Raw genomic sequence first — 13,837 nt, 5'->3', positions numbered from 1 at the left:
TTGAATTTCACATGATTTTTTGCATATTTTATATTGTATTTCATTTATTTGTATATACATATGTACGTGCCTTTGGTCAGGTCAGGCTAATTACAAAAATATTATTCTGAAAAAACAACGCTCAGCATAAATACAAAAAATGCTCGCACCACAAAATCCAATGCAAAATAACAAAATAATTCATAAAAAAAAGTGCAAAAGAAGCCATGAAAAAAAAAAACATGTGAACGCCAACGCCATAACGGTAAATGAACTGCCGCTTGACAGACTTTCAATTGATGCCAATTGCCAGATGAGGCAGCTGTGCTCAATGCATAGTAGTTCCTGAAACTGAATTATACGCGTCTATATAAATTTAACAAATGCATCATCACAAACAATATATATTTTAGTGTCTTTTTGGTGTTTGATTTTTTTTTTTTGTTTTTTTGTTTTATTGGCTGGTTTCCCATGTGCACGTATTTACCCCCTGGACTGGTATTCATTCACTAAAGTTTCAAGCGAAAAAACATACACAGCAACAACAACAGCAATAACAATGCCAAACACAATTTTATGTGCTTGTCGCGCGCTCATTAATTAAACAATGAGACAGCAAAACACTTTCGCACAGACATCAAGTATACGCAACGTGCGCCACGGACCCAATTTGACGTCAGCTCTGCATACATATGCATATGCATATGTGTATACATGCACGTATGTATGTTTGTAATCGACTTAAGCATAAACATTATTATGCTGCCTTTGAGTCATTTGGCACGACCTGTTGACCACTTTGGCGCATAGCCAAATGCATGACCAGCCATCAGCTTGAGTTCGCGTGAAAAGCGAATGCTGAAAATTGATGATTACCGTTAAATGGGCTATAAATTGACACGAACTGAGCAGCTAGCTGAATTTTCCCCAAAAGAATGTGTGACAATATGAATTTTTAGGGAAATTTAAAATCATTAACGAATTCAACGAAAAAAGATTGCTCGATATCAAGGCAATTCATTGAGAGTAAAAGTTCGAACGAACATTCAACTGATATGCACACACACACACACTATCATATAGATATGCACTCAAGCTGTGCTCAGAGCGCGCACCCAAAGAGCGGCATTGAGACGAGATGAGTTTGAGCTAAAAGGGCAAGGTAAGCGGCTGCAGTGCGTAATAAAAGCCACAGAAGAGGCACGAAATAAACTTTGCTAATTGCCAAAATTAACGGAAATCTTTGGCGGCATCCATGCAAAAGCCAGCAACAAAAAGGCATAAAAAAAAATTGCTGAAGCTTCAAATTTAGAGCGCGAACGGAGGTGTCAAGCGAAATATTACTTGGAATAAAGCACTCACACACACACACACATATGTATACACATACACTTTCAGAGAGAGCGAACGAGAGTGAGAGCAAGTACGCCGGCTGTCTGCTGCGTGAAAAAATTCGAAAAAAGCTCTACTCAGCCATTGGGCCAGAGAGAGAGAGAGAGAGCAAGCGTCAGCACATGTTCAATCGTGTCTCTGCTCTTATGAAATTCGTACGCGGCGAGAGCGTTGCTATAAAAGCGAGCCGTCGCTATCGTTTGGCATTCATTGTGAAATTGAAAATCAAAATTGAAACAGGCAACAAGCGAAACGGTTGAACGGATTTCAAAGCGCACAACGTCAACGTGAAAAGAATTTCATAAGCAAAAGTTAATATAGCGCAAATTGCCAAGCCATAAAAACACAAACAAAAAACAATTCAAAGCTAATCAAAAATTGACTAACGCTAAATAACATTAGCAACCACAAGAAAAACAAAGCAGTGCCAAGCCGAGACAAAGTGTGCGTTACGCAAACACAAAAAGTGCAAATAGAAGCTACAAAAATAGCTGAAGCTCAAGCTCAAGTGACAAAATCAGAAGAGATTAACAACAATTCCAATATGGTCGTTGAGGAATCAGCCAACATGCATCACTATCACAGCCACAACAACAACAGCCTGGAGCTGACCGAGTGTGCCATGCCCATCGGACGTACCGTTAAAACGGCTCTGCTGCGTGCCCAATCGGAGGCTCGCGTGATTGTCGGCCTCTCGGCTGCGATCAATACCCTATCCAAATCACCAGAGGGTTCATTGTTTTGCCTGATGGCCGTGCCTAAGGATGGTGATTCGGCCACACACATGCACGAGGTGCTGCTGGAGGCGTTCTGCTATGAGAATGATATCTATGTCATCAAGGTGGACGACGCCACCAAGCTGAGCCGGATTCTGGGCCAGGAAAGCATCGAGTCATGCTGCCTGATTCAAAAGACCTGGGCAGGCGAGCAGAACGAGGAGCAGCTGAACAAGGCCGAAAATCAACTGGTCGACTACTGCGAGGCACATTGGGATGCGCCCCAGCATCCCATTGTCCAGCTGCCCGCGGTGTAGGCGCGTTCGGAGAGATGGCAGAAGCTATGAGTTGAACAGCCCGTCACAGTGGGGCTAAACATGGGTTTAAATCAAACAAGCAACCAGTTAAGACAAGGTTAATGTACCCGAACGTTTGGAGAGTTCTGCGGAAACCGACGTTGGGACATATTCCAATTACATATAATACAACATATATATATGCATATGTATAAGTGTATATAGAAGCAGGAGGAGCAGCGAAAGCTAATGTAGCTGCAAAACGTTGAATTATGCTAGAGGGCGAGCGAGAGAGATAGAGAGAGGCAATTGATGGCGACAACGACCTTCGTTGGAGCAGACGAGAATGCAGCAGAAAAAGCAACAAGCAGCAGCAACAGCCGCTGCAGCAGCAACAACAAAACAGCTGCTGCGGAAGTGCATGCACTCTCTCAAGCTCCCACTCTCTTGGATCTGGCACCAATACAACCATACACCAATACAGCAATACACCAACACAACGGCACACGTTTAAGCGCGTGACAAGCTGCTGGTTTTTTTTTTTTTTTTTTTTTACTGAGAGAGATTATTGATAATGGCGAATTTTTCGTTCGCATTGAACAGATTTACGCATAAATTGTAATACACTCTATTAAAAAAAATATGTAAAAAAAAAAATATTGTAATTTGTATGTTAAAGTTAAAGTTTTGTTATGTTAGCTTTTCATATAATGGCGTAGAAATTGTACAAAAGAAAAAAACATTGAAAAAAACCAACAAAAAAATGTTATTTAATTTTAAGTCACAAATTAAAGAAAAGAATTTTTTGAAAAGAAAATAAAAAACTTGAAAAAGAAAACCTTACAAATCTTCTTATTTATACAAATTTTCAGCTCTTTATTTTACAGCCAATTTGGAATTCGAATGACAAATTCTTTACGTCAAAATCATAGAAACACCTTAAGTCCGGAAATCACAGCAGAATATCAATCAAAATCTAAAGCGCTTTATCAGCGGTATTCCCCCATTGAATCTCATTTATAGGCACGCTCTTATCAAGCCTATGCATATGCCACATTTACATACATGCATGCATACAGTCAGGTATATATGTATGCATATGTGTGTATGTGTGTATATACCACTTATATGGTCTGAATCAAAGCTGTAAAGTGGCCAATTAAAACGTTCACCTTATATGGACTCTACGTGCACGCTTCAGTCAGAGACATGTTAATATAATCAATGCCAGCGATCCAGACAGCGCGACTTCGTGCCATTATACATGGAAAAATTTGTTTGCAGAGCTCGTCAGAAATAAAAAAAACTAAAACAACAATTTGCAACATATCATCTTGGGAGTTGCTAAGAGCCACGTATAGCTTGTATAGGTCAGTTAGCTCTAAACTGAAACTCGAGACAATTTGTAAATCGAAAAAAAAAAATAAAGAATAAAAAAACAACAATGAAATTGGTATAATTGGCTATTAATTTGCTTGAGACAGATGTGTATCTGCATATGTATATAAGTATAGGCATAATAATAAAATTATGATCTTAAATTATTAACAATTGAAATCATTTATGCTAGTTTATATATTTTTAAATTGAATTAAAATTTTAAATATATAAATAAGGTTTTTTTTTTTGTCAACTTATATTATTTTAATAAATAAGAAAGAAAATAAAAAAAATAAAAATTATTACAAATAATAATTATTCACATATATTAGTATTATTTATGCTTAGCCATGTTTATTTATTGAATTTTCCTTGTTTTATGATTAATAAAAATTTTTTCCTACTTTATATTTTTTATTAAATTTATATAATTTTAACTGTAATCTAAATAAAATTTCTCTTAGGATTATATAATATTTATACATTTGTTTTCAGTTTTTTACTTTTTCATAATTTATATACATATCACATAATATTCTTCAGGACCTAGTCAAACTATATGTTAATTATAAATGAAAAATTACGCAACTTAATTTATGAGAAAAAGTTCAAAGAATTATTGAAATTAATGTAGATTTGCTACCGTTAAAAGGGATCTATTTACCCTAAGTGTAACACTTTATAGAGATACTTTAGTCAATTATGCTATTTCACATGAACCCATTAATTAGTAACTTACATGCTTGAAGCGAAAACGTTGCTAATTTGCCCAGATTGACGCTTACACCTGATCAGGTGCAGTTCGTTGATCAGTTATACAATGCGCTACATTGGTAGTTTGTATTGCCCGTTAATCAGCTGCTCAGCCAGTTCAGTTTGTTCAGTCAATATTAGACATGCACGAACAGGTAGATCATCAGCGTACTTTACACCTGCTGCGTTAATTCCAAAGAACACAGCTGAGGCAAACTCTAAGTAAGCATTTTTGCCAAGTCATGAGTAACATTCATTGAACAGCTCGAGATATTGTGTGAGTGGGGAAATCCTAGGCCAAATACCATTTAGGAGGGCATGGTGAATGCAACATTTGCTCAGGTAGTTCACAATTCACATGAGACGTGAATGAGTAGAAAAAAAATTTAAAAACTTAAACAAACGAGTGCTGGGAACACGAGCCAAGGCGAACAATCAAACGGAAAAGATGATGAGCGACAATGGTGACATCGTTGAAGGCAATGAATCATAAAAATATATATCGATTAATACCGATTAGTATCGATGCTTACAGCTTGACCCCAACCAGTGAAAAATTAGCATAATTTCAAGTAAAATTAATCCGTTAAGCTTAATAGCTACCCGACCGAAGTCTAATGAGAAACAATGGAGATGTCGTCGAAGGTAATGATTCATATCGATTCATAATGCTTCACATCGGTTCATGCCAAGCTCAAACTAACAATAAATTAGCATATTCTCAAATGTATCCGTTAGCTAGCTGAAAGCACTCCGTTTCCAGTTTTAGCGACAACTTTTCAACTTCCCAGCTCGCTAATTAGAGAGAGGGGTAGCTGTTTGCCCACTGACTACCCTAGAAGCAAACCTGAACTATACAACTCAATATAGCTCAAACTTAAACTCACTAAATAAACTGGATTTCAGTTCAGCTAACATATATATATATTTTTTTTTTTTTCATATTTATATTTTGTTATTGTTTATTTTGATTCGGATTTCCATTTACGCGCGCAAACATGTTTTTAGTTGTAATTGAATAATATTATTTAAATACACGAGATTCGCTTGAACTGAATTATTCTCGTTGCCTCTATTCCACATAAAAACATATACTATATATGACTTTATAATACTCTAATAAAAAGACAGCAGAGCTTATCAATATTCACTTAAACATGGATTATATTTATTATATGGCAAGTGAGTTATCGCTGGGAATTTCTATGGAAACTCTCCCATTTTTGCAGTTAGATAAGAAGGTTTGTTTTGATTATTTGGCCAACTTTGCAGTAAATGGGATTCACCGAGTACCAAAAAAAAAAGTTAAAAAAAACTTAACACAATCAATTGGCTTCTCATTCAGTTTAACAAGAAATATAACCAAGAAAATGGAATATATACATAAATAAATAACCTATTTTTACCTATTTTTATTTTTTTTTTTTTCATTTTTTTCTGACGTCTACCGGGTATTAATTGATCTGTTTGTGTCAATGCCCACAGATAACTTCCAAAAATTTCCAAAATTTAGTATATCATATCAATTTATCATATAGCAGCTGGCTGGCACGCATATTTTTGTGATTTGTTTACGATTATATATTTAGTTAATTGTATTTGTTTGAACCGCTCTGAACCTTTCCACTGCGCCGCATCAATTGATTACACAGACACAAAGCTGCGCACAAATACACACACGAGACGCTGGGCACGAGACACGCTGGGCTCGAGCGGGAGAAATATAGTTATATGATGAATGGAATACTGCTTATAACCGGTTCAGTTGTTTCACACAAACACACACAGACATAAATTACATAATATACTGCCTAGAGCAGAAAAATAAGCAGCGGAGATTCCCATAAACCAACAAATATAATATAGATAATATAAATAATACCTGCAATCGCTTTTACTATGAAAGTGCATTCACTTTTTATGAGGTATTTTTCGACACTGTATACATTTTTTTATAAGGGTGCTATATATGTGAATGAATACTTCAATTGCTTGGAAATTGATATGGTTTATTTATGGAAAATTCGTGAAAGCAATAGGTAAACTTTTAACATATATGTATATATACATACATATGTATATTAAAACAACAAACTCACTCAAGCAGCTCATTTAAATGCATTTAATTAACAACTGATAAGCTTTGTAAATTGAAATAACAAATATTACACATTTACTTAAGTTACACAAACAACCAATATCAGACTATATTGGGGCATTGTAAAACTTAAATAATGTAAAACCCTTAGCTAATAATATATATCGCCAAAATATACAATTCTTTCCACAAACAAATATTTCTCAAAATTTCCCCTGTAAATTTTCAAATATTTACGAAATTAAATCAATGCGAGGCGCGTGCTGAGCAATCACAGACATTCTATATACATATGTATGTACGTATATATGTATGTGCATATATGCATATTATATATGAAGAAATTTCTCTCGAAAATCAATCAGACAAAACCCATTTCGCAATTCACTCAATCAATTTAGCACTTGTATATGCATTCTTCTGAAGATCACAAAGTGAAAAGTAGTTCAGACAGACGACAAAAAGACCTTATCAGGCACACACAAGCCCTGGTAAGTATGACTTTGCAGTAAGAGAGATTGTGGCCCCACTCTAATAAGAGTCCAAGGTCAGGCATGGAATTTCCCACACACACACACACACACAAAGTGTTTGACCATAATTATTCGACTTCTGGCTTGTTTGCTCTATATAAATGGAATTCCGTATTCCGAATTCTGTGGAAATTCATTATGTAAACAAGTGAAACGGATCTCTGACCTGGAAACAAAAGTCTATTTGTATTAGATATCTTGCACATTCCAAACAATCCATTGCGGAAAAATTTCAACCATGAACTGCGCATCGAAATAATGGTGAGTAGAGCAAGAGCGCAGGAGCCATAAAAACAGGGACAGAGCTAGAAAGATAATAGCAGCAACTGCCAATGATAAAGCCAAATATGAATATTTTAGAGACTTTTTGTGTGTGCTCTGTTTGATTTTCCGCTGAAGCGCAATTGCACCTGTGCACTAGATTAAATAGTTTGAATTCAGCAACCATGTAAGTAAACCCAATCGATAAAAAAAACGAGGCGTCCCATACAAAGCCGAATTAACACCACGTTTACGTTTGTGAAATGCGTGTGTTCGCATACATAAATATAATAATCACACTTTGTTGTCTGCTGTCTGGATCGTGCTATATTATTTAATCTTTGATACCCTGGAATTTAATTGGAATTGCAGAGAGTATATAGACTATTAAACTGTTGTAATGTATTATGTATGTCAAAGACTCTCTTCAGATATAATTTAACAATTCTTAAAAAAAAAAAAATTTTATTCTTTTGTATCCTATCATAATATAACTGTGTGAACTCAGCTGTTATGGCAACTAATAGAGGTAAATTTGATACGCTGCTTATTACACCACTGTTATGTGAAATTCTAATGAAATTAGTTTAAAATTAAAGACTGAAATTGCTATACAAATTTTTTGTTTTTTTTTTTTTTTTTGTTTTAGATTATTTTAATTTTACCCAATTCTTAAATCTTATGAAATATTTTGTTTATTATTAAATATAAATGTTATTTTGTCCACATATTACAACTATTATCCCGTCTACAGGGTATTCGTCCGCACACTCAAGCCACTTCAATTCTCTCGACTAGTTTTAGTTAATTGGGCTGCCATTGATTTCTCTTCTGGGGGTCGCTTTGAGCGCTTTTTTTGCAGAGACGGCGTCAGTTAACATAAATGCGCTGAATTTCACAAGAATTGCGACGGGGCGTTCACAGTTGATTTTCGATAGCATCGTTATCTCCACTCAACCTAACGCAACTCAACTTGTTTCGACTTGCTCGTACAGCGCGTGCCAGGCAGCAAAGAAACTTTGAATTGTTTGCTGATAAGAATTGTGCAAAAAGCTGCAAGAGAGACTAAGAGAGTGATTGAGAGTGAGATAGACGGAAAGCGAGAGCGATATTGCGAGATAGAGAGCGCCAAGGGCTGTTCAACTCAGGGTTCTGGGTGGGGGCTTCCACCTGTTGTGCGACATGCCCGAGCACGTTTCGAGCGAACAATGTGCAACTGTAAAAGTTCCGTTTGACTGTTTTGTTTTTGTTTTTTTTTTTTTTTATTCGTTTTTTATTGAACGTACGAAACGTTATAAAATTCTTGAAAAACAATCGCAGGAATTGTGCACATGTTGCCGTTGTCTGTTTGCTTACGCAAGTCGTTGCGCATACGCAGCGTGTGACCGTGTTTACCGTTAGCACAGGCTGAGCCACCCAAAGCCACCCATCCACAAAAGAAACTTCCAGTCGTCCGGCCAGGCAGAAAGCAGAGCTTGCGTCAATGTCATAAAACTTTCTCACGTAAGTCAAATTTAGCTGTTGCTTATTCCCCAAACAAGCAGAACAGATTGCAGCTCATCCCTGAACATCGACTGGATATTATGAGATGTATAAATACGACTTAATGGCCGCATTTAAATTCAAACTTTAACGTTTATGTCACATTAAGCCCTTGTTTAATGAAGCTATAGCGATATTCCTTAATGAAGTGCATCGGGAAACTGTCAACATGCTCGGCTTATACACATACTTTTACACCTAACTATATGTGCCGATTGTGTATGTCATAATATAAAGCATTTATGGGGCTGCAGTAAATATACGTTTGCCAAAAATATACTAAGTAAACAAAAGAATTCACCTACATTTTCCAAGAATCGCACAGGGGAAGTACTATACACCAAAATTTTATTATTGAGTCAATTCGTAGTATATAAATATTCAGAATTTCAAATCTAAGCAATATAGACCTACGCTAGGTTATACATATATATCCCGTCACATGGGAACCCGTGACGAAAGCATATTCATGACGTCAAGGGGTATATCACAAATTTCGAAGCTTTACGTCTGCAAATAAGCATAACAATATGTAGAGCTCTACAAATAGAAGAAGAAGAAAACCTAAAAAAAAAACACATGTATATATTTTTTATCTAAAATGTATATTTCTTTTGGTGCTTTGTTTTGATTCGCGATAGTTCTACGCCTACATTTGTATATATGTTGCATATAATAAATCAATTTCAATTTTATGGTCTCTTTGCCAAGAGCTTTTTAATATTCCTATTCAAAGTAAATCCAGTTATTTTTGTGTTAATTCTAGATAAATTTAGCTGTCTAACATGAATTAGCATAGCTCGCAGAACTCATCAAAATGTATTTAACATATTTTGTATAAAATTTAACAGGTTTCAAATGCTGACCATAATTAAACATGTACTCATTATTTCTAAGTATTTTCTTTATATTTAGTTTTGAATGCTATCTATGTATGTATGTATAGTAACCTAAATGCCATAGCAACCGTTAATGTTTATGTATCAGCTGTTGCCAATCTATGTGTTTGCCAACTGAAGCAAACTTTTAAGCATGTATGTCAAGCATACGCACTGTTGCCGCTGATAGTTACTCAGCGCCCCTAGCAGCTACCTAAAGCGAAAGGCGTTAAGCTTATCGTCTTTCAAATTATCAATGCCTGCTGCCTGTAGAGTTGCCAATTCATGTGATTCATTTAAATCGTATTCATAAATATAGTACATATAAGAGTGACAAGCGACTTTGAACCTGGTTAAAGAGCAACTTCTAATCATCTTATCTTTCGCCCTCGCTCTCTTCATATTTCGCTATTTCTTTAAAGATTGCAGTACAAAATATATACACATAGACATTTCTGGTTTATTTCGAAATAAATGCAAATTATGCTTTTGAACGTGAGCAGCAACTGTACCCGATACAGAAACGACTGTCATTAGTTTAGCTTATCGCAAACGTGATAAACCACATGTGACTAACGAGCAGATCACGTTTTTCGCTGATGTATTTGGCACAGGAGCATATAAAATGTGTCTATTTCTGTGGCGTGGCAACAATTATATTTATTATGTTTACCATCAAATAGGCCATATTAATACAGTGATATTACCCAATCAATAATATATATAAACGCCGATAAATAATGTGGCCAATGCAGCCAATGACCGCTATAAATCAAGTTACTTGCTGAACTATATATTGTCGGTGGTCGATCAGGCGTGGGAGTATATAAAAGGACTCCTTTATGTCTTTAAATAGAAGAATCTGTATATATAGTGTTATAGAATTATAGAAATATTGCTAATAAGTGCAAATCAATTAAAAATTAAATTATTATTGCCAATAATCAGCATGAGAATAATCATTAAAATGAATAGATAAATAAAATAAGAAATGATTATAATATCATTGAAATAATGATAATAAAATTTTTTTGTAAATATGCACATGTAAAAAAAAAATATTTTAAAAAATACTAATACTCACACTTATACTAATACGAATAATAACATTAGGAAAATCAACAGTAGTAAGCAAACAAATGTTTTTAAGCACCTCGTTCAACTAGACCTCAATAACAACACACTTGACCATCAAGATGAGTAATATGGGTAACTGGAAAACCATGCCAAGAATAGTTTCAGCTGTCGCCATCGATGGCGCTATTTTTACAAACAATTCAGCTTTCATTAAGATTAAGTATTTTACAGCCGACTGCAATTAAATGTCATAACAAAATACTACATTCGCGGAATGCGCTAGACATGGCACGGCTATTGCCCCTCGTCTCTGCCAATGGGCGTTTATCTAATCAGCTTATCAGTCATACTGGGCGAGAGTATTCAACGAGTGTCTCACGCCTCCGGTTGGGTGGGCAAGGCATGCTCAAGGCGCCACAAAGACCCACATTCTCTCAACTGACGGTCGCTTATCTCCAGGGGGTTAGCAACCCGAACTCCTCTCTTTGAATGACAGCAATCGCATACTTCATGTGACACGAGTAAATGGCGGGCAAAATGGTATTTGCCCATTTTGTAAGGAATGTACAAAAATAAACTGGAGAGGTACGAAAATAGCTTTGGTGCAGAGCTAAAATTAGCTCAAGGTAAAAAAGCAAATGTTGACAAATTCTGCATAAATAGCAAAAACCATAAGCAACAGCGCAATAACAATAACAAATCGCGGAAAATTTTATATCAGCAATAAAAAGACTAGACATATATGTGTGTGTATATGTATATGTGTATACCTTAGAGACCTTATCAGACGACGCAGTTCCGAGGAAAAACAAAAAGTCAAGTGCGCCAAGCTAAGACCCAACCGAAACAGGAGGGGAACCACCTGAACAGTAGCGCCATATATGGAAAGTATTTAATAGGCTGGCGAAATTATTTTTAAGTATTTGCACTATAAACGAGAGTTTTATTACTGAGTGAGTTATGTGAATTATTGAGGAATCGAACCAAAAACTATAATCAGTGCTGCATGAAGTTCTGGATTAAGATAACACCTTACAGTCTTTATAATTATTTTGTATAGCATTATAAAACAATTATTTCGATTTGTTTTTCCATTTTTTGCATAACCCAGTTTTCTTTCCTATTTTTTAAAGCAAATCATTTAAATATTTGTAAATAATATAAAAAATGTATAAAACGTTTAATTTATTGACATATATGTATAGTATATACACTAGCGAATTGAGCCATTAAAATAATAATTATTGCAAAAAAAAAACAAAATTTTACAAAAATTATTTTTACATTTTCAATTGACTTTGATAGCATTTAAATCGATTCTATTTCTATGGATTTCTCAGTCAAATTAGTCCCGTTGGAACGATGAGACCAAAGTGGAAAGTTCCAATAATACTTTTGTATTCCCTTCTAATCGAAAATGTTTACGTAACTAAAATTGAATCCAGCTCCTTTGCCATCATCTTCAATCTCTATTTTTCAGTCAAAGGCCAGTGTGAAGTTTACAAATGTTAAATGTGGATCTCTCGAACCAAGCTTGACCACCATCGATCAGTGTCGCCTTCGTGCGATTAGCCGCAACAAAACCGTCCTAAACATTTCTATTAATTTGTTGAAGGCAGCCAAAAAAATAGACCTCCATTGGCAAACGAAAGTATGGGGAAATGGCTACAAGCCCTGGTTAGGTGAATATGATATCGACTTCTGTGCCTACTTACGCAAACCAAATCATCCAGTGTTGAAAATATTGTATGACGCCATCAAGCCCTTCACAAACATAAACCATTCGTGTCCCCTTTCGGTGAGTAAGATTGGTTTAGCTCACTGATCATATGATCTATATATGCTATCTATCTAATGCAGGGCATGCTTTATATTAAGGACATGTACTGGGATATCTCCAACTATAAATTGCCTATGCCATCTGGAGACTATTTAGTGCTTCTCACTTGGAAACACAACAAAATCCCCTGCATGTACACGAATATATATTTCAATTTTAAACAGGATCTCATTTCCGATTGATTATGTTCTTAAAAAAGTAATATAAATTGAAATATCAAATTTAAATGCAATTACGTATTGTCATATATGAGTTTCTCAAAACTCAAAATAAAAGTTCCATTGTAATGCTATGATTTTTTTTAACTTGAGTATATCATAAAAGTAACTGAACCAAAAGAATATACTAATATAAAATACTTTAGACTCTGCATAATGGAATAACGGTTCAATGGACAATGAGAAACGTATGTTGCGTATTCATGCAATTAAATAATTTGGCCATTGCCATAAATATTGAAAACGGATCAGTTTTACATTAAAATTTTGTTTTTTGATTTTGTATGTAATTAATGAATAAGCGGAAATCGATAAATGGCATTTTCACCGATTCAACTGATAGAAAAATAATCACAAGACAATAATGTTAATTATACTTGAACAAAAGTATAAATATACATATATATTTGGCTTCCACAGTGCTCAATTTGCGAATTTTTAAATTAACGTTGTGCCAATGACACCAATATGAGAACGTTGAGCAGTGTTTTCGTTTATCTCCCTCCAAAAATTATGGATTTTAATTTTAATTGATGTATGTTACTTTTAGTAAATTAGTTTAATTTCATCTGTGATCTGTAATCAGAAATAGAACTCTGTTTTTATCTAAAAGAAAAGGAGTAAAAGGACTTAACTTGTTCTAAAACTGAAAAACTGACAACATTGCTCCTCGTTAAATCTGACGCAATAATATTCTAGTTTACAAATTCAAATTTGAAAAGGAAAAATTTGAATAGACTCAATATTCTAGTTTCAAATTTTCAGAAATGGGAAATTTAAAGTTGCAAGGAAATGAATTTTGCTGGCTTTCTAAAAAAATTATTAATATTTTAGATTATTTTTTCAAATGTCAGCGCATTTCATATTTAAATCA

General features: G+C 34.8%; 2 protein-coding genes across 3 annotated transcripts; both read left to right on the top strand.

The window, feature by feature from the left end:
• Positions 1 to 1,453: 1,453 nt before the first annotated feature.
• Gadd45 (Growth arrest and DNA damage-inducible 45) lies at positions 1,454 to 3,007 on the top strand. Its single transcript, XM_018013165.2, has one exon. The coding sequence runs from the start codon at positions 1,916 to 1,918 to the stop codon at positions 2,402 to 2,404; it is 489 nt and encodes a 162-aa protein (XP_017868654.1). The 5' UTR covers positions 1,454 to 1,915; the 3' UTR covers positions 2,405 to 3,007.
• A 4,261-nt stretch (positions 3,008 to 7,268) lies between these two features.
• On the top strand, positions 7,269 to 13,315 carry LOC149268387 (uncharacterized). Of its 2 annotated transcripts, none has more exons than XM_089470730.1 (3): positions 7,269 to 7,408; positions 12,386 to 12,703; positions 12,766 to 13,315. In XM_089470730.1, exons 1-3 carry the CDS (start codon positions 7,406 to 7,408, stop codon positions 12,925 to 12,927), a joined length of 483 nt encoding a protein of 160 aa, XP_089326856.1. In that variant the 5' UTR covers positions 7,269 to 7,405; the 3' UTR covers positions 12,928 to 13,315. The 2 variants fall into 2 exon arrangements, with proteins under 2 accessions (XP_089326856.1, XP_089326855.1); XM_089470729.1 differs by lacking the exon at positions 7,269 to 7,408 and adding an exon at positions 11,499 to 12,330.
• The last annotated feature ends 522 nt before the right edge of the window (positions 13,316 to 13,837 follow it).

The sequence above is a fragment of the Drosophila arizonae genome, chromosome 5 (genome assembly GCF_054131065.1).
Source record: "Drosophila arizonae isolate 15081-1271.41 chromosome 5, UAZ_ARI_1.0, whole genome shotgun sequence".
Taxonomy (NCBI): Eukaryota; Metazoa; Arthropoda; class Insecta; order Diptera; family Drosophilidae; genus Drosophila; species Drosophila arizonae.
The sequence above is the reverse complement of the archived record's forward strand: the minus strand, read 5'-3'. Positions and strand labels throughout refer to the sequence as shown.